The 19893-nt window shown below is 40.8% G+C and overlaps 1 protein-coding gene across 1 annotated transcript in view; it reads left to right on the top strand.

The window, feature by feature from the left end:
* Positions 1–19893, top strand: part of LOC107384960 (lysine-specific demethylase RSBN1L) — a 36133-nt gene that overhangs the window by 7889 nt on the left and 8351 nt on the right. The window contains exons 2-6 of the mRNA XM_015958500.3: positions 933–1073; positions 5138–5655; positions 5881–6039; positions 17428–17565; positions 18309–18451. Coding sequence (XP_015813986.3) covers positions 933–1073; positions 5138–5655; positions 5881–6039; positions 17428–17565; positions 18309–18451 — 1099 coding nt within the window. The remainder of the gene's footprint in view (positions 1–932; positions 1074–5137; positions 5656–5880; positions 6040–17427; positions 17566–18308; positions 18452–19893) is intronic.

The raw sequence follows: 19893 nt of genomic DNA, 5'->3' as shown, positions 1-19893 counted from the left end.
AGACGCATTTGTTTATTTTTGGCCGCTGCGCGTCAGGTGGGAGGAGGGGGTACTCGTGCTGCACACACAACTGGTGTGATCAGCTCTGAAAAGCGTTGATCACAATTTGCAGATCACATTCATTTTTCTGTGAGATCGGCCGCGGATTCCTCTTCCGTTGGCACACTAGGAATCGAGATACAAAACAGTGATTCTGGGGAAAAACAGTTGGAACCGGTTCCAATCGATGTTCGATGCTTGATGCCCAACCCTATCGGTATCGGCCCAAAATGTTTGTATTGGTGCATCACTAATTATTTAATTAAAATGTATTTTTAAAGAAAATACTGTACCTTCATTCTGTTGTAAACGCCTTGGCTGTTTAAGCACTCAAATGATTCTGTGTACAGAAAAGTACGAGGGGTTTACAAGTGAGGAGGTGATTTAGGACTTCTTAAAGAAAGGAAGTGTATTGAAGGTTCTGAGCGTGCACTAAAAAGATGCATATGCTTATAGAAAAAATGCTGGAAGTGCTGCAGGGGTGTGAGAAATCTTATCTGGTGCTCTCACTGGTGCTCTTCAGCCAAGGGATTCACATAAATGTTGGCAAAAGGAGATCTGAGGCACTCAGGAGATGCAAAAATAAAAAGCATTTATTAGTACATGGCTTAAATTGTTAAAAACATCAATGCCAATGCGTTTCAGCCCACAGGGCTTTCGTCAGGGCTCAAAAAATGCATATGCTTGTTTATATGTGCTAATGATGACTTGTGAGTGAAGTTGCAGGGTGACCGTACGGGATTTTCATAGGAAGAAAAGATCACAGTTTAAATACAAATCAAGAAAAATAGTTGGTGTACACATGTATTTGTGTGATTATTACAAGGTTAAAAACCAAGCTCTGAAAATGTTTTCTACCTTTGAAACCTGACTCTACCTCACTGCTTTCACAGAACAATCCACCAAGGACAAGGCAAAGGAGCGGGAGAAGAAGAAGAAGGTCAAGGAACGAGAGAAGGAAAAGGAGAAGAAAAAGCACAAAGTGATGAATGAGATCACGAGGGAGAACGGAGAAGTCAAGCAGCCGATTAAAGGTTGGTGAAGACAATCATTCATGTCAACTAAAATGTGGGAGCAAAAGAATCTGGGCTGTTATTTGAAGTAATGAGTGGTAAGAGCAGCATATTTAAGATTTGATTATGCATAGGAAATTAGAACAAAAGTGTTGTAATTTAAAAATGAAAATCATTTTTTGTAATTAAGTGAATTGGGGACGCACGTTTTCCAGAATATCTTTAACCGGCTATTGACGCCCCTTAACGGTCAATAGCTGGTTATCCCTAAAATGAATAAAATTCTTGTGTGGCTAAAATATTAGCGGCGGGTAGGGATGAGTACCGAATTCGGTACTTTTTAAGGTACCGACCGAATTCCATAGAACCGACCGAACACCGATTCACGTCATTTCAAACGGTGCCTCGTTTCGGTACTGCCAAGACAGTTGCGCATGCGCAAGAGCGTTATGTCGCCGGTCCCTGCGAGCCCGTTGTAAACAGAGCAAGCATGGTAGAAAGAACGCACGCTAAAGCTTGGGTCCACTTCACTAAATGTGATGGGTAACTGGGTGATGAAACTAGCGACAGACAACGATCTAAGTGAGACATCCTCATCTTAATCTGCTCCAGTAGGTAAATAAAATGTTTAAGATAACGTTACCTTGATTTGTTAGCTTCCGTTTCGCTAATGGTGCGTTCGCTTTCTCCTCGGAACTCCGAATTTCCGACTAGAAGAACATGAACGCGCTCTAAAGTTTGGCTTTACTTTACTAAATGCGACGGGTGATTGGGTGAAGGTAAAACCAGTGACAACGATCTAAGTTTGAGGCATCATCGTTTTAATCTGCTCCAGCAGCTAAATAAACTGTTAAAGATAACGTTAGCTTGATATGTTAGCTTCCATTGCCACCATTGTTATCAGCTAATGGTGCGTTCGCTTTCTCCTCGGAAATTCTAACTTCCCAGTAGGAAAAATCAAATGAAAAAGGACGGCAAAAGGAATGAAGATACACAGTAAATTTAGTTCACAGTAAAGATGTTTGCTTCAGTTTAATTATCAGCTTATAAAACTACAAGGACTATGTTAAAATACAAACTTGTATGTTATTTATCGTGATATTTATCAAATATGGTTATATATTGAGAAAAATATATATTTAATTATAAAAGAGAATTAAAATAATAAACACTCAAAAGTATCGAAAATTGGTACCGTTAAGTACCGGTATCGACTCGTAGGTACCGGGAATTAGTACCGGATCGATTCAAATGTCAAAGGTACCCATCCCTAGCGGCGGGTCGTGTTGACAATTGCACAAAGTTTCACAGAATTACTCTTTAAAACTCACAGGCAACGTTTCCTCCGAACTATGTTTGCTGTGTTGGAGTTCTACAGAAAATCCCTGTAAAACGGCCTATTAATGATGCCAAACATGACCCACTTCTACATGCTGCAGTAGTTATTCATTGTTACTACGGTGACATTAGCAGCATACACACCACTCCTGATGCTTTGTACTGAGCAGCAGAACAACTTTCATTTTGAAACTTTACTTCAGACTTTTGTCCCTTACACTGGCGTTTTCTCTGTGCTTCTTTTAATACGAGTGCTTCTAATTTATTTAGCCGGGCCTTTTGATTCTCTGTGAGGTTTTTTGAATGTCGTGGCAGTGAGATTATAGGACAAGTTGTGAGACGAGCCAAAAGCAGCGTAGCTTATTTGAACTCGTAGGGCAGATCTTTCTGTCACCTTTCTCCCACTCTTTTGGTCACTCTTCTTGCTATTTTCTGTCTCTACCAGTCGTCTATTTCTCTACTACTCGTATTTCTATTATCCCACCTCATAGTCTAACTTTGATTATGCTGTCTTAGAGCTCGATAGCTCTGCATGTGCTTATTGCTCACCCCACGCTGTGGTCTTGGTGTGTATAAACCTTTAGCAGGAGGCAGACGGATACATGAGAAGCTTGTTCCAGTCCTCTGGTTTATCAGTCAGGTTTTTATTTATTTATACATGCATCTGCAACTCTAGGTGTTAACCTTTTCACAGTAGTAAATTATTTCTACAGCCCTTTGACTGTAATCCCTGTTTCCATCTGTGCGGATTATCTGAGCTCTGCTGTTTGTTGACATTTATTTTTAGACTTTTTAGGCTTTTAAAAATGACACACTTCCCACCCAGATGTATATATCTAAATATAATATGCCTGTTTTTTGTCCATAGATTAGATTTATTCTAATGCAGGAACACCACAACCTCACTGTGGCATTTCGTGGACTTAGTGGCATTTTACCCACAAACTATGACCAGTTGCTGCAGATGAAAATTACAGAGATTATCTGCAATGTCATTTTTTTCTACTAGAAAGGACACGCGCCCTCGTAATGTTGATTCATATTTTCATTTCATGTGAACAGTTAAACGGCAGGGCTTACGAGAGAGAGACTGAGAGTAAGAGTGAGTGTTAATCCTGCCTTCCTGCGAGAGAGTCTGGTATTTAATCATGTGTGTTTACGATAACAAGAGACACGCGGAAATCCACAGTGAGATTTTCAATCAGCTGAAAGAAAAATGTGGCGTGGAGGGCTGTCTCTACCAGCGGGGAGATTTTCAGCAATGGATCCGGTGTTTAATCAGGGAGCATTACGTTTAGTAAATGTTGAGGATGACTGAGAGACTGAGAGGGAAAGTTGGGAATCTGATTAGAGGAATAGTGTCACGTTTCCAATTGAAAAGGATGTTCGATAAAGAGAGGGGGGGGGGGGGGTCAGTAGAGATGAGTATTGCAAATCATTGAGCAGCAAACGACCGTTCTGACAGTAAATCTGCTTTACCATCGCTGAAGTTGTTGTGGGTCTCTGTGTTAATTTGACTGTAAACTCGGTTGACCTTAAATTGATTGGGACCAGTCAGACGAGCGGCGCTTACCAAGGTCTAGTTATTCATTAAACAGATGTGAATAATTAGTCATTGTCAGGATCCTTCCACTTTCTTAAATGTATTTACTGATAAACCTCAAGTTGCTTTACTGCAAAAAATGTCGTAAGGAAATATTTGGGATATTTATATTAATTACAACTAAGTATCCTTATTTGTATGTTAATCCTAGATTTTAAGAGCTCTGTTACTCTTCAGCAATATGTGTAATTTATAACTGTACATTTATTAAATAGAGATTGACCTCACCGTACAGATATCTTACAAATTGATCACGTAGCACTCATTTTGTAGTTATGGTGTGTTGCTCTGTGGTTTGGGATCTAAGAACAAAAACATTTGTGTCTGTCTTTTGCATGTTCTGGGGGGTGGGCGAGGGGGGGCGGGGGGTGATTTATGCATTAAAGAGCTTATGGATTAGTAGCTTCAGTATAGCATTTTCACTCCCTTTAATACTCTCTGCCCTCAACTCCTTCCCCCTTCCTCCTTCATCTGATACAGAAAGATGTATATAGGGTACCATCTGTGAGTGTGCCTGACTGTGTGTGACCAGTGTTGTAGTTGATTTATTCTGATGGAGTAGCACCTTCCAGTGTGACTCACATGTGTACACGCACACAATAAGTATATCATTGTCAAATTTTACATGAAAGATGAATCATCCCGCACATGTTTGCTAATTGTTTTGCTCTAACACACACGGTGACAAATCGACTCGCGCTTTGCATAAATTTCCATGTTCCAATTTGCCCTGCCACTGGCGGACTGTCATGTACATTTTTGTCTCCTCTCGGAGACTGACAAAACTGTGTTTCCTGACTTAGTCATAGCTGCATTACTCATGGGATTCTATTTCTAGGCTTTTCTATTTATTTTGCGTACACACCACAAAGGATGCTCATGATCTGGGAAAATCTGAGTCATCTGTCTACACTTAAAATACTTTTTGCTTAATAATTTCAGATTTCCTGTTTTTTTTTATGGTGATATTATTGGGTGTCTTGTTTTTTATTTATTTTAATTTGACTTATTTTAGACTTTATAATTTTTTTACTAGAAAACTTTCCTATTTATTTCAAATTTGCAGCCCAGCTGTTTAGTACATTTACGTCTGTTTTAATGATGTCCGCTTCTGTAACACAGTTCTTTTCTTATCTCTGTCCAGAGGAAAAGGAGAAGGCAAAGATCAACTCGGAGGAACTGCAAATCAAAAAAGTGAAGAAAAAGAAGAAGAAAAAACACAAAGAGGGAGAAAAGCACAAGAGAGTGAAGCTGTACCATCGCTCCTGCCAAACCGTCTGTGCTGGCCTGCTTCCGTCTACCAACTCTTCCTCTGAACTAACAAACAACTCCTCCTCAGCAGTTTTTAAGTCCCCTCCACCTTTTCATCTTGCACCTAACAACAAAACGTCCCACCTCAGGCCCTCCTCTCCGTCTCCTGCCTCTAAACCCTTTGGTAACTCATCAACGAGCCCCTTCCCAACTAAACAGAACTTGCAGTATTTCTACCCGGGAATGGCGGGGCTGGAGTTTGCGCCATACATTTATATAGAAAACCAACCTAACGGAGGAGCTCTGGTTGCCCATGCATATGCATCCCAGCTTTCCTCTCTCTCCACGGATCAGAAGCAGAGATTTGCCCAAGAGTTTGTCACTTTATCGTTCAGTGAAGACAAATCCAAGGTAAAGTGAATAATTTGATCTGAATATTGATTTCTAGGTATTTTTTTGTGTGTGCAAAAGTGTCCGGCTGCAGTTTTTCTTCTACTGAGAAGATATTACTTTGAATTGAAAGAGGCAATATTCATATTGTACCTGTAAATAGTCACTTTATTAGTAATGAGATAATATGGATGTGAAGCTTTTTAATAACACTCAGAATGTAATCCATCCTCTTCCTTTTTGCAGGCAGCTCATTATGTTATGGGAATTGTTCACGGAGAAGCAAAGTACCTTCCAGACTTTTTGGACTACTTCTCAACCAAGTTCCCTTCAGCTCCAGTCAAAATGGAAATGCTGGGAAAGAAGGATATAGAAACCACCACCATGGCTAATTTCTATTCACAGGTCAGTTGGACACGATCACGGAGAACATAAACATGTAGAATTCTGCTAATTCAGCTCCTGGCTTAGAAATCAGAACAAATGGTATCTATCTGATAAAAAGGAAATGTCTGAAGCCCAAAAATAAATGGTTGTTTATTCCCTAGTTATTAACCTGGTTTCAATCAATCAACTTTTATTTATATAGCACTTTATCCTACAATTAGGGATGCACCGATCAGGTTTTTTGCTGCCGATCACCGATACCGATATCATAGAATGCTGATCACCGATACCGATCACCGATACCGATCACGTTCATTGGCCAGAAATTTTCTACAACATTATAATGAGTGCTACAAACTACATAATCTGGGAATAAAGGAAATGTAACCTAATCTAAAATGGTCTGTATGACCCCCAAATTCCACTACCTCCGGTCCGCCCCCGCCTTCCGCAGCCGCTCGCTTCCGAACTCAATTTTTACTGGTACCCGCTCTACAACGGCTCCGCTCCGGAGACCTGAGGGGGGCAAACAAGCATGCGCGGGATTTTCGAGATCTTGCGATACAGTCTGAGCAGTAAACGCGGAAGTTAGATCCAAACACCCGTTGTGTGGGAGAAACATCGGCATGAGCTGTTTAATCTGCCCATCATTTGTGTTGACAGATCAGCAGTGTTTGGATCAACAAAGTGTGACTACTTTGATAGTAGAAACTGTATTTATGGCTTATTTTTGTGCATTTAAACTTCAGCCGCCATTGATAGTTGTTAAAAGTTGTTAAACCTGTGCATATGAAACAAAAAACGCCTTTTGTTTATCGATTTATTGTGAAAAACGGAAATTGTGCTCGCTCCTTTTCCTGTTGGGCCGTTGTGATTTCTGTCCATTTACTGCGGAGGTGCTCCGGCGTCCGGCGAAAATAGGATCGATTCTATTTTTGCCGGACGCCGGAACAGAGGGCGGCGCACGGCGCCGCACGGCCGGAGCACGGTTATTGTGACCAAAATTACCACGGTTTTCGGTGTTATCGCATTTTTTTTTAAACATGCTACATTTTCACACAATTAAATAAACCCTGTATATCAGGAAAATATTGTCCTCAGTTTGTGTCTAAATTTTGCCTAAAATGTGTTATTTTGTAATTAAGTTGTTTATTTGTTTACATTTTCCCCTTCAGTCTTTAAAATACCAATATTTGCCCATAACTTCTTATTTTATGTCTGTTTGATGTCATCATTTTAAAAATATTAGATCAGATGATACTCAGTACTCAAGTAGCCTTCTAATCAGATACTTTTTTACCCTTACTTGAGTAATCCGTATATCAGGAAAATATTGTCCTCGGTTTGTGTCCTTCCAGTGAGCTTTGCAGATGTGGGAAAATGTCATCAGGCAGTAATCGTTGTTAAATTCATATTTATTCTCGGAGAGAGACCAACTCTTATCTGCCCCTGGGAGCCCCGTAATGCATAGCGTCATTTCAACACGGGGGTGTCCGTGACACGGTTTATATGCAGGTAGCGGCGCTGCGGCTGCTTTATATAGCGACTCGTTGCCTTCTCCCTCAACCCAAATCCTCGGATCACGCATTTTAGCTAAAACGCTAACGTTAACTTGCCTTGCGTTGACTGTAGAGTTGTGGGTGATGGTCACGCAGATGTGTCATGAGATTTGAAGCGTTGCTGCCTTTCACAGACACTTTTTCTGCTCGTGCTGCAAACAGGATAGCCGTCCGTCTTCCATAAACTCCCTCGGCATTCTTCAAATATCTAAAAGATGCCTGTACTTCCGACTTTGTCTTCTTTGAGGGATAATAAATGTCCTCCTGAGCGCTGCCGTCTCCTCCTTTGACCATTATTTCAGCTTTAGCTTCAAGAAAGTTTTGTTGTAAACAAAGCGTGCATGTGCCGCCGGCAACTTCAGCCAATGATACGGTGGCTGGTAAGGGTCACCACGCCTACACCGCAGCCACGGTAAACCCACCAAGATAATATAGTTTTTTTAAAAACAAGACGGTTATTATTGTCAACTTTTTTTCTTTCTTTTTTTTTTTTACCGGGGTTTAGCGCTACACTGGTTACCGTGACAACCCTACCTGATCGGTTTGCTCTGATCTATTTTGAAAATTCCGATCAAAACCGATAGGGGCGCTATCGGCCGATTACGATCAAATGCCGATCCATCGGTGCATCCCTACCTACAATACATGCAACTCAAAGTGCTTAACAAATTAAAAAGGTTCCGCATACCCACATTCCCTCCCATCCCCAGAATTTTAAAAACAGTCGGACAATAAAAACCCCTTCACAACACATCCTCCGGCACACACACACGCACACCCACACACGCACACATACACACACACACACACACATACATACATGCCCCCTTCCCCATGGTAAAAAACACGATTGACTGAGATCAGATGAGCCAGACCAGCTAAGATAAGGATAAGGAAACACCATCAGGGGAGCCATCCGCCTCGGCAGCAGCAGATCCACAGCAGCAGCCGAGGCACTGACACAGGGCGCCCAGGGCAGGGAGGGCAGAGACCCCCACCTCCACCTAGGCACACCTGGAAAGCACCCAGGCCACCAAAGCTGACCACTGCTGCCGGGGCAGAGGGCTCCCACAGAGGAAGCGCTGGAAAAAGGTTAAATTAAGGTTAAAATATAAAATCAAAAAAGCTAAAATGAGAACTGTAATATAAAAAGAGTGGTTTTTCTTCAGGTCGATGACCACAACGGTCCATAAACCATGGAGACTTAAATTCTACTTTACACCAATCTTATGAGCTTCTCTTTAAGTAGTTTATTTTTGTCATAACAATTACTGGAATTTGTTTACAATCTAATTTGACGTCTGATATAACGGGTTTATTTGAGGACATGGGAGAAAAGGTATTTGTGGTAAAGGCGTGACGCGTAAAGCGCTGTCTACACATTTTCTTTTATTGAACTTTCCCACGTGTGCAGGCATGCTGACAACAGGAAGAGGCGGGGCCCGCAAGCTAAAGCTTTTCCTTTTCTATTATACAAGCCTTGATCTATGCATGCACCCCTACACCTGAGCAGACGTGTTCATGTCTGCTCCAGTGGGATGTTAGTGAGTGGAGTTGGCTTGTAGAGACGTGTCTACTTTGTGCCTTTTAGGCGTTTCTACAGAAATAGTTCTATAAATGTTTTTGCCATTTCAGATTTTCTTGTGTTTTACCGCATCTATATTTTGCATGTGTGAGCAAAGGTAAAGAGAACATGTTAATGAAATTACTTCAATTGAAAATAGCAGTACAAAAATTATGTTTGGGCTTTACTGTTTTTTGAAAGGGTCCTGTTTGTTTTTGTAGCTGGTAGTTTTTTTTATTATGACTGTGTGTTGGGGTTGGTTGGAGAGAAGCTTGTGTTTAAAAACTTCGTGTTTAAAAACAGCCACGATCACTAAACAGGACTTTGAAAATAAAGATGAATAAGATGAAAACAGTCATGGAAAACCTGCAGCAAATGTTTAAGAGGATGTGAATGGAATTGATAGAGAAATGTTTTATATTTATCATAATAATGGGGGATGCACTGAAACCAGAAGGTTGGTAGTCATCTTAGTCGCAGGAACTTTCTGAGCTCAGTTATAACATCACAACCATGCACATTGTAATCAAACAGTACTGAGAAGCCTAAAGATTCCCTATCCTACTATAAACATTAGGAGCGGTCATCAGTTATGTTGCTTTTTAATTTTTCAGTATTTAATGTTAAATGAACAGACCTAAATTCACTGCATCATACATAAAATTACCTGCTTGTGATGTGTACCGTATTTTCCAGACTATAAGCCGCTACTTTTTTCCCACGCTTTGAACCATGCGGCTCATAATGAGGTGCGGCTTTACTGAAGATTTTCCTTCACCTGCAGGGGGCGCTTTAGCAGAAAGTGAAACAGGTGGAAGTCAAAAGTGGAAATCGAAGAAAGTGCTCATTTTAATTTAGCACATGCAAGCAGCTGGCACGACGAATTTTTTTCAAATCCATACCCCCTCATCATGGTAACTACACGTACGAGTTCATATGATGCCATATTTAAGTTGATGGCCATCGATCTACCAGTAAAGGAGGGAAACAGCGCCGCCGCACGTAAGCTTGGCATGAATGAATCCATGGTTCGGCGCTGGAGACGGCAGCGGGAAGAACTCATTCAAGCCAGCTTCACACGGGGATGATGACAGCAACACTGATATCGCCACAGAAAAGGTTTGTGACGAAGCTCTTCTGAGGCTGTTCAACTCCGACACTGAAGAAGAGGACTTTAATGGCTTTAGTGCGCAAGAGGAAGATGAGAGCAAATTACTTTTTCTGGTAGGAAAGTGTGTTTTATTTACTAACCAGGCATGTTTTGTGTACAGTTTTATTTTCTAATCATCCAGGGCTTATTAATGCTGTGTCAGTGCTGTTCTTTTCTTCTAAACATGCATGCAAATTACCGGTAATAACGTGTCAGTGCTGTTTTTATTTGATAACCATCCAGAAATATGAATGCTATCAGTGCTGTTTTCTTTTATAAACTTGCGGGCACGTTCACCCGTGTTTAAAATCCGTTTTGTTGAATTGAAACAACAACGAAAAACCTCCGTGTAGCATCTTTCTGTCTAATTATCTTATGTTATGGCCATACATGCGCTGTGTGCCGGAGACCTGCGTGTGGCTGCTGCGCCGCGGCTTGTATTTGAGTGCAGCGTGTGTGCGTAGAAAACCTTTTTTTTTTTTTTGGTGCAGCTTATATTGAGGTGCGCTCTATAGTCCGGAAATTACGGTACATAAAAATATTTCCTTAGACAAGTTTTAGGGAAACTGTTGCTGTAACTTATGACGTTGTTTTGGTGTCTAGTGTCTTTAACTTGCAGAATTTTGGCCTTGCCTTTTCGCTAAAACAGTTCTTTGGCAAGTTTAAATGCAGAGAGGAAGAGGATGAAGGACTCTGAGCAAAGGATTGAGGTTAGAAGTCAAATGCTGGGGAACTGGCTGCTGTGTGTTTGATAAAGTTGTGCTGTTGTGGTTTTAACCATCTGGTAGAAGCATCTGTCTCCATCTGTGCAGCATTAATGCAAACGTCTGATTTCTTAGACTAAATGACAGCATAATTAACAGCAGTAGAGTTTTGTAAAAAACAAAACACATTTGAGCATTTCTTAATGCTACTGCTAATTTTTAAATGTACAGTTGTGGAAAGGAAGAGTTTATGGTGAAGATAAGAAAATATACATTAATTCAAACAAAGTGAGAACAGAAATTCCAAGTAAATGAAAAGCAAGAAACTGAGTTAGCAGGCTGTGAGAGATGAAAGCTGTCACACACGTAGCAGGTTCACAGTAAGTCAGGCTGAGCCAATACCACTTACCGTAATTTCCGGACTATAGAGCGCACCTCAATATAAGCCGCACCAAAAAAAAAAAAAAAAAGGTTTTCTACACGCACACACGCTGCACTCAATTACAAGCTGCGGCGCAGCAGCCACACGCAGGTCTCCGGCGCACAGCGCATGTACGGCCATAACATAAGATAATTAGACAGAAAGACGCTACACGGAGGTTTTTCATTGTTTTAATTCAACAAAACCAATTTTAAACGCTGTCGAACGTGCCTGCAAGTCTAGAAAAGAAAACAGCTCTGATAGCATTCATATTTCTGGATGGTTATAAAATAAAAACAGCACTGACACGTTATTACCGGTAATTTGCATGCATGTTTAGAAGAAAAGAACATTGCTGACACAGCATTAATAAGCCCTGGATGATTAGAAAATAAAACTGTACACAAAACATGCCTGGTTAGTAAATAAAACACACTTGCCTACCAGAAAAAGTCATTCGCTCTCATCTTCCTCTTGCGCACTAAAGCCATTAAAGTCATCTTCTTCAGTGTCGGAGTTGAACAGCCTCAGAAGAGCTTCGTCACAAACCTTTTCTGTGGTGATATCAGTGTTGCTGTCATCATCCCCGGGTGAAGCTGGCTTGAATGAGTTCTTCCCGCTGCCGTCTCCAGCGCCGAACCATGGATTCATTCATGCCAAGCTCACGTGCGGCAGCACTGTTTCCCTCCTTTACTGCCAGATCGATGGCCATCAACTTCAATGCAGCATCATATGAAATCATACGTGTAGTTACCATGATGAGGGGGTATGGATTTGAAAGAAATTCTTCGTCGTGCGAGCTGCTTGCATGTGCTAAATTAAAATGAGCACTTTCTTCGATTTCCACTTTTGACTTCCACCTATTTCACTTTCTGCTAAAGCGCCCCCTGCAGGTGAAGGAAAATCTTCAGTAAAGCCGCACCTCATTATAAGCCGCATGGTTCAAAGCGTGGGAAAAAGTAGCAGCTTATAGTCCGGAAAATACGGTAAAAATGTGTTTTTTTATCTTTGCTTTATAAGCCACAAGTGTTAGAGCAGCTGTAGTCTGAAACCTCTCAGCTGACCCTTAAAAACACCACATAATCTTCTGAGGACAACTGGAAGAAATGGGATTTTCCTCCTAGTGGCTGATCTGAATGGCTCCCCGAGCCCAGCGACACAGTGAGACCTCCTCAGTGAGAGTTGTGCCATCTCTTTCATTTAATAATGAAAAGCCTTTTGTTGCCTCAAACCTCCTGAGTGGCTTTGTACTCTGCTCCAACTTGTTCTTTTTATAAGTGTTTTTTCGTAGATCTGTTGTTGCTTTCTGGCTTTTTTCTCTCACAGAAATCTTAATAAAAAGGCTCATTGCAGTTTGCCCTCACAAAAACTTTTCCTTATCTCTGCACATTTTAGCAAAAAAAAAAATTATCTAAATTGCCCATTGTCTCTATTTGATCTAATCTTTCCCTGCAAACCCGTGTCTTGCACAGCCCCATTTTACAGAGCAATGTTCCTTGCAGGGCTAACGTCATTGTCCGCTGGCCTTGCTGATTTTTTCTTCCCTTGCAGCTCTCAGCAGTGACCTTGGGAGGTAGATATACAGTCACATACACACAGATGTGAGCTTGCATACTGATAACGTGTACAGAGGCAGGTACGCATACACACTCGGATTAATGGCATATCGTCCACATTTTTCTCTTCTCTTCTCTTAGCCAGTGTGCCTTTTTGAGTCCCTCTCTCTGTTAGTTTTTCAGTGTCTCTTTTATCCCTCCACACGGCGGTTCTGCTCTGTTGTGCAGCCACGAGAGGTGAAAAAGTGCAGCTGCTTGTAAAGATTTTTTTGTACTTGTTTCTTGAGCTCTGGGAGTTCACGGTATAATTGTGATGCTCTGAATGTGAGTGCAGGCAGCAAAGTTGATGGGTGTCTGTGTTTTGAATTTCGTACCTGACTGAAGCCATTTTCAGTGCTGGTGAGGATTATAGAAGATTACAGCACTCCATTTTCTCAGGGTAGACAGAGCTCAGCAGTCAATACACAATGTGCTTGTACTGTGAGCTAATTTGGTCTGTCTTCAGTTACTGAGCAAAGAAATGTAGTTACAACACTAGGTGATGCATACAGTGCAAAAGAACTCAGTGCAGCTTATCATTGAAGCTTTGTTATTTTTATCTTGTTACAGTAATTCCCAGCTTTGAATTATTTCATGAAACTAAACGGAAATCATAAATTTGCCCCAAAACAGTTGTTTTGTTTTTTGTTTTTAAATTGAGTTATTATAAATGCTGAACACAGTTTCAACAGCACCCTTATTAAATTACTTGTGTGATGTCACTACTGGGATACTTACAGGTGCGAACTCTCTCTGAAGCTCGGCTAAAGGAGACGAGATGAAACAAAAGTGTGTCTCGTGATGTCTGAGGCATCAGTCAGCAGCCAGAAGCTTTGTTGTGACGCAGGCATGATAATGGACTAATAGACTTATGGTCTGAAGGACTGAGAACCAATCCACTGAGAGTTGTGGAAGAGGAGGATGCAGCCAGATAAGCAGAGGTTAAACAAAGGTCCGGTAGAGTAGTGAGATTATGGCAAGACATGAACTTATTACTGAATATTAGAGAGAACTAATGTTGGTGACTTCACATCAGGGAGGTGGGTTTTAGGAGGGACGGCAATGGTAAATGGTGTTAGTAAAACAGCAGTGTATCATGTGTTTGCACTGACAAACACAATGGTTATAGAACTATTGAAGAGAAGATCTCATAGGAATATAAACTTGTTTTCCTTTACATAATACAAACAAAGTGAACCACTGACTGTTTATGTGAGCCGGGGTCGTGTTTCCTAATGCCTCTCTTTGCAAACAGCATGGGGGTTATTCAGCTGTTAAATTATTCACATGTAAACACACGCATACAGAAATGGTAGAGATGTTTATAAACAACAGCTAATTAAATTCATGCACCCAGACCAATGGCCACGACACTCGGCAAGTCAACAGTTACTACTTGTAAACGTGTGTGTGTGTGTGTGTGTGTGTGTGTGTGTGTGTGTGTGTGTGTGTGTGTGTGTGTGTGTGTGTGTGTGTGTGTGTGTGTGTGTGTGTGTGTGTGTGTGTGTGTGTGTGTGTGTGTGTGTGTGTGTGTGTGTGTGTGTGTGCGCTCACATTTCCTCTTTGTATCTAGGTCATTGACTCAGTAACACCTTCTCAGCTGTCTTGTGTGTCGAGTGAATATTCTAAGATTTTAGTCCTCATCAGAGTCGAGGCACAGATGCCATGAAATGAAGCATTAAGCATAACGTTCATGTGGCTTGGCCCACTTTTCACAGATAAACAGAATTGATCATGAGTAAAATGTTCAGTTATTTGTAAATAATGACAGAATACACTTGCTGCTCTGATATGATCGACTCCATGATCTTCTGGGATTTGGTTAGAAGTAGCTGTGGGGATTCTGTCGTTTCCCTGACACAAATCTGGGAACTGCTGAGAACCTTCTTTTGTCCAGTTTCAACCCTCATTAAATTCAGTAAACTGGATCTTTTTATCCCCTTCACTTGCCTCTGACCATCTACTTTTTTCCATCTGATCTATTAACCTTTTATTTCCCCTCAAATTAGTCATTTAGCTTTTTCTCAAATTCCACCTTTTCTGTCATTTTTCTGAATTCTTTCATGATTGAAGCACACTTTATTAACCTAAAATATTGTGTAATACATTAAAGTTTAGGTGAAATATTCTGCTATATTTCACAAAAACTGACAAATTTACAGGAAAACATGTTTAATTTAGACAAAACTTTCGTTATGTTCATTACGGGTTCTAAAAATCTGCCTGTAAATTATTCCTTTAGCATTCTAGCCTTTGACAAGTGATGCAAATGTAAGTAAAGACCATTAGTTTTGTACAGTAAGTGCTTTCCGTATGAACTTTATGAATGTATTTATTATATCAAATAGTATAAAACTATTTTGTTATATTGTTCGTGTGGTCCAATACTAATGATCTTCAGCATCCTGGCATATCTCCTCATTCATGTGATTCAACTCCTCAGTTTATTAGCTTAAGTTTGACTGAGGCTAAAAATATTTTCTGGTGACGCTTCACCTAAACAGGCATAGCCTTTATTGTTTTTATAGCAGACTATCTCGCTGTACATATACAGCTACAGAGTCTCACATTTATCTTCTACTGATGTGTTTTAATTCGGAAGCATGAGGAGAAAAGGAGACTCTCCTTCTCTGTTCTGATGCAGCGGGTTGGTTGTTAAAATCGTGACATTATTTCTGGTGTTTCTGGCCAATCATGTACCTAGTAAAACCACAGAAAAGTTTTTCTCAGAAACCATGGGCATTATTCGGATTTATTCAGCTTTAAACTTTGGACCTAGTGATTAATGTAGCGTTCTTCTGCAGCAGACCTCTTCACCTCACCTCACCTCACTACTGCATGTCTCCCTTTCGTCACTTCACATAAACAAGCGAGGCTGTAGTGGCTAAAGTAGGGACCCGGTCTTTGTGAGCATCATTTTTACAGTGTGAGCTACTCTTAAAACCTAAGATTTGTTTGATCAGAACCACATACTAACACCTTTAGTGTTTTCTGGTAAATCCCATTTCATATCCAAATTAGAAATTCCACCAGGCTCCTCACCTGTTTCTGCTGGTTGATTTAATCTATTAACATCCCAAAAACACATCCCTCATTTTAAATTGTACCTGCTCATTATCGTCTTTCTGTTATTTACTTTTACTTCTTTCAGTTTTTCCCTTCTCATTTCCTCCCGTTCTGTCTCGTCTCCACGTTATTCGTTTCAGACCTTGCCTTCAGTAACTGCCTCTCTTTTTCCTCACCACTTCCACCCATCTGTTTAGCTTCTCCACATTCTTTTTCTCCTGTGGCTCCTGCCTTTTCTCCCTCCGCTCGGTCTCTCTTGCCTTTGTCTCTGCCTCGCTGTGGAGTGGTGACTCACTGGAGGCATGCAGCCAAGGATTTGGCTAATTTTAACACGCATAGGGACACACACCAACAAATACACACACATCCTGATCAGCCAAGGGTACAGCATGCACGCCACATGCTGCACAAACTGCATACATACACGCACACACACACACACACACACAATGCTCTGTCAGCCAAGTAAAAAGCAGCAAACAGTCTGAGCAAACAGTCTCCTTTACCAGAATGTTTCATCTATCTTGTAATTTCCATTTTGTATTTTGTAATTTGAATTTCTTTTATTGTTGATTTATTCAATATATTTACTTACAACTGTACTATGTTCAGCGCTTTGGGCTTCCTGACAGGGTTGCGGAAGGCGCTTTATAAATAAAGCTTTGATTGATTGATTGATTGATTGATTGATTGATTGATTGATTGATTGAGTGTCATCGGTGAATACATGAAGTGGACACACCAACACATGCAGCATCTATTCTGACGCCCAGTAGTGGTTTACAGCCTCTGTTTGTTGTTCTCCACTTTAGACGTGTGTTTTTAATTCAGTGTTTTTCTGTCGTTTCCACTGGAATAAACTGTGAGCATTCATGATTCTAGGCAAAGATGTGGAACCGGTGAGTTCACTGACATGGGAAAATTTCATTAGTTGCATAAACAGACAAATCGGGCCTTTAAAAAGTTTTAACAAAACACTCAGAGGAAAAAAGTCTTCCATGAATATAAAAGTCAGAAAGCGTGTAATAATTTGTTTTTGCCTTCAGGGGTTTAGTATTAAGTTTTCTCATCGGCATAAAATACCAAATAATTATTTTGTTGTTCAAACTCCTTTTGAATGGGAAATTAATTAGAAATGTCATATTAAATAGAATGCTTCTGTTTCTGCAGCTCAGCAGGGAGCATTTGAAATGTGTGGAAGCTCTGATGGGAGAGGATTTTAGCTGCAACGTTTGCTGCTGTTTTTAATTCATTTGTTATTTCCACCTGAGTTGCCTAATAAAAAACCGAGTATTCTGTAGAGAACTTCCTATTAAACGTATTGGGTAATCTTTCCTTTTCCACCAGGTGAAGAGAACTTACAGTCACGGCACGTACAGAGCTGGGGCAATGAGACAGGTCAGCCTGGTCGGAGCTGTTGATGAGGAGGTGGGGGATTATTTCCCAGAATTCCTCGGTTTGCTGGAGGAGTCCCCCTTCCTGAAGGTGAGTCTGCACCAGATGATTGGCAGTAATCCAGTTGATAAATGGCTAGTGGATAGAAAAGCGACAGAGAGATTTAGACCGGCGTAAAAGATTTAGAAATTTATTTTAGGGTTATTCGTCTCTAAAGACGTTTCAGATTTTACAGTCTTCACTTTCATTTTTAGATAAATATTGAAATTCTAATTCTAACACTTGTAAGGGACCAATATTGAGATAAAACGGTAAAGAGTTTTTTTAAAAAGGATTTTTATGTGATTTGTACACCAGTGACACATTTTTCTCTTCAACATCAACCAAAGCATCACTCAAAATAATCTCAGTGTGAAATAAATAAGCGATTTGATGCAGCTCCGAGTTCTCCTTCCCAAATGCAGCAGCAGACAGCAGAATCATGTTTTTGCTGCTATCCCCAAATGCAGAATTGACAGGAATGTCTCCTGTTTGCTGTTTTGTGTTGACACTTCAAATCTCCTCCGTGCACAGTAGAGGAGCAGCATCTCCGAGTCTAAAACGGCAAACATCCTCTGGCTTTTTCTGTGGATCACTGGCTTTGATTCTTCACTATCTGAAGGAGGTTATTGATGTGTTTAAGGGGAGCAGTAGCTGCTCTTCTGACTGCTGTTGTGGATGAACAAACACAATAGTTGATGAGATGATCAGCTGGTGGGAAAAGTTGAGAGTTGAATTATTTCTTGTGTTTTCTCAGTCTCACTTTTCTGTCTGGTTGTCTCCTCTGACTCTAGCAAACTCTTCCCTGGGGAACAATATCCAGTCTGAGAGACATGAGTCCCACGGAGAGCGACGACGGCCCGATAATGTGGGTCAGACCGGGAGAACAGATGATTCCCGTAGCTGATATCCCAAAGTCTCCTTTTAAAAGAAAACGGTGAGTAACTGTAAAATGAATGCAATAGGATGTCTTGTTTGTTTTTGTCGATGGTTCTGACGAGACGTCTTAGGTAGATCGGATCGGCTAGAGTTTTCACTCTCCGTGCTGCCTGTGAGGACTTACCACAGGGAAAGAAATTAACGCTTGCCAATTTGAAGTGCAGCCGCGGTAACGGCATGGAGCTTTGTTGTTGTCAAGCAGCTCCAGATGGGGTAATTACCCTTCTCTGTCCATCTGTGTCACAGTGTCATTGTTGCTCACACATTGGGAGTGTGTCAAACACACACGCAAATGATTTTCTCAAGAGTGAGAGGAGGAGTTTGTGCAAGTTACTCTGATGATGCTCACAGCTCAGAGATGAGATCATGGTTACATCATTCCATTCCATTTATTTGATAAAGCACATTTAAAAACAGCATGTGAGCTGACCAAAGTGCTGTACAGGGGTAAAAACATATAGGGTTAAAAGAATAATATAAAAGAATAAAACAACTAGAGCAGAACAAAAAGAACCATGAGAAGTCAATAAAATCAGTCAAAGAACAGTGTAAATAAACCATCGATAAAATAGCTAGGTAGTGAAAGCAAGAGAATAAAAATAAGTCTTTAAGTGGGACTTAAAAACCCCAATGGAGGAGGAGATTCTGATATTCAGTGGGAGATCATTCCAAAGTTTTGGAGCGCAGACAGAAAAAGCTCGTTCACCACGGGTTTTGCAGCGTTGACGGGGAATCTGTAGTAGGTGTAGGTCACCTGAACGGAGAGTCCTGCCTGGCACATAAGGAGTGAGTAACTCGGATATGTAGGGTGGTGCTAAGCCATTCAGCGCCTTAAAAACAAACAATAAAATTTTAAAACGTATGCGGTAGTGCACAGGAAGCCAGTGAAGTTTTGCTAAAATTGGAGTGATGTGCTGACGACGGCCAGTATTGGTCAGAAATCTTGCCGTCGTATTTTGTATCAGCTGAAGGCGAGATAATGCGGCTTTTGAAATACCAAACAGAATTGCGTTGGAGTAGTCCAACCTTTAGGTGATGAAAGCGTGAATGGTTGTCTCGAGGTGGCGCCGATTCAGAATGGGTTTTAGTTTGGAAAGACGTCTTAGCTGATAAAAACATGATTTAACCATGTGATTAACGTGAGAGTCCATTTTTAGAGCCACATCCATTTTAATTCCAAGATTAACAATTGTCTGACTAATTTTAAAAGGAAGAGCAGAAAAATCAGGAGCGGAGGAAGACGAGCCATTAGGAGTAAAAACAATAAACTCGGTCTTAAAATCATTCAGCAGCAAAAGATTTGCTGACAGCCAGTCTTTAACCTCACTCAGGCAATCAAGGAGCGGCTGGATGGAGGTAAAAGCCTTCAATGGAACATAAATCTGGCAGTCGTCCGCATAAAGATGAAAGTTAATGTTAAACTTCCTGAAGATTAGTCCC

The sequence above is a fragment of the Nothobranchius furzeri genome, chromosome 1, assembly GCF_043380555.1.
Source record: "Nothobranchius furzeri strain GRZ-AD chromosome 1, NfurGRZ-RIMD1, whole genome shotgun sequence".
Classification (NCBI taxonomy): Eukaryota; Metazoa; Chordata; class Actinopteri; order Cyprinodontiformes; family Nothobranchiidae; genus Nothobranchius; species Nothobranchius furzeri.
This window is presented reverse-complemented; position numbering and strand designations above follow the sequence as displayed.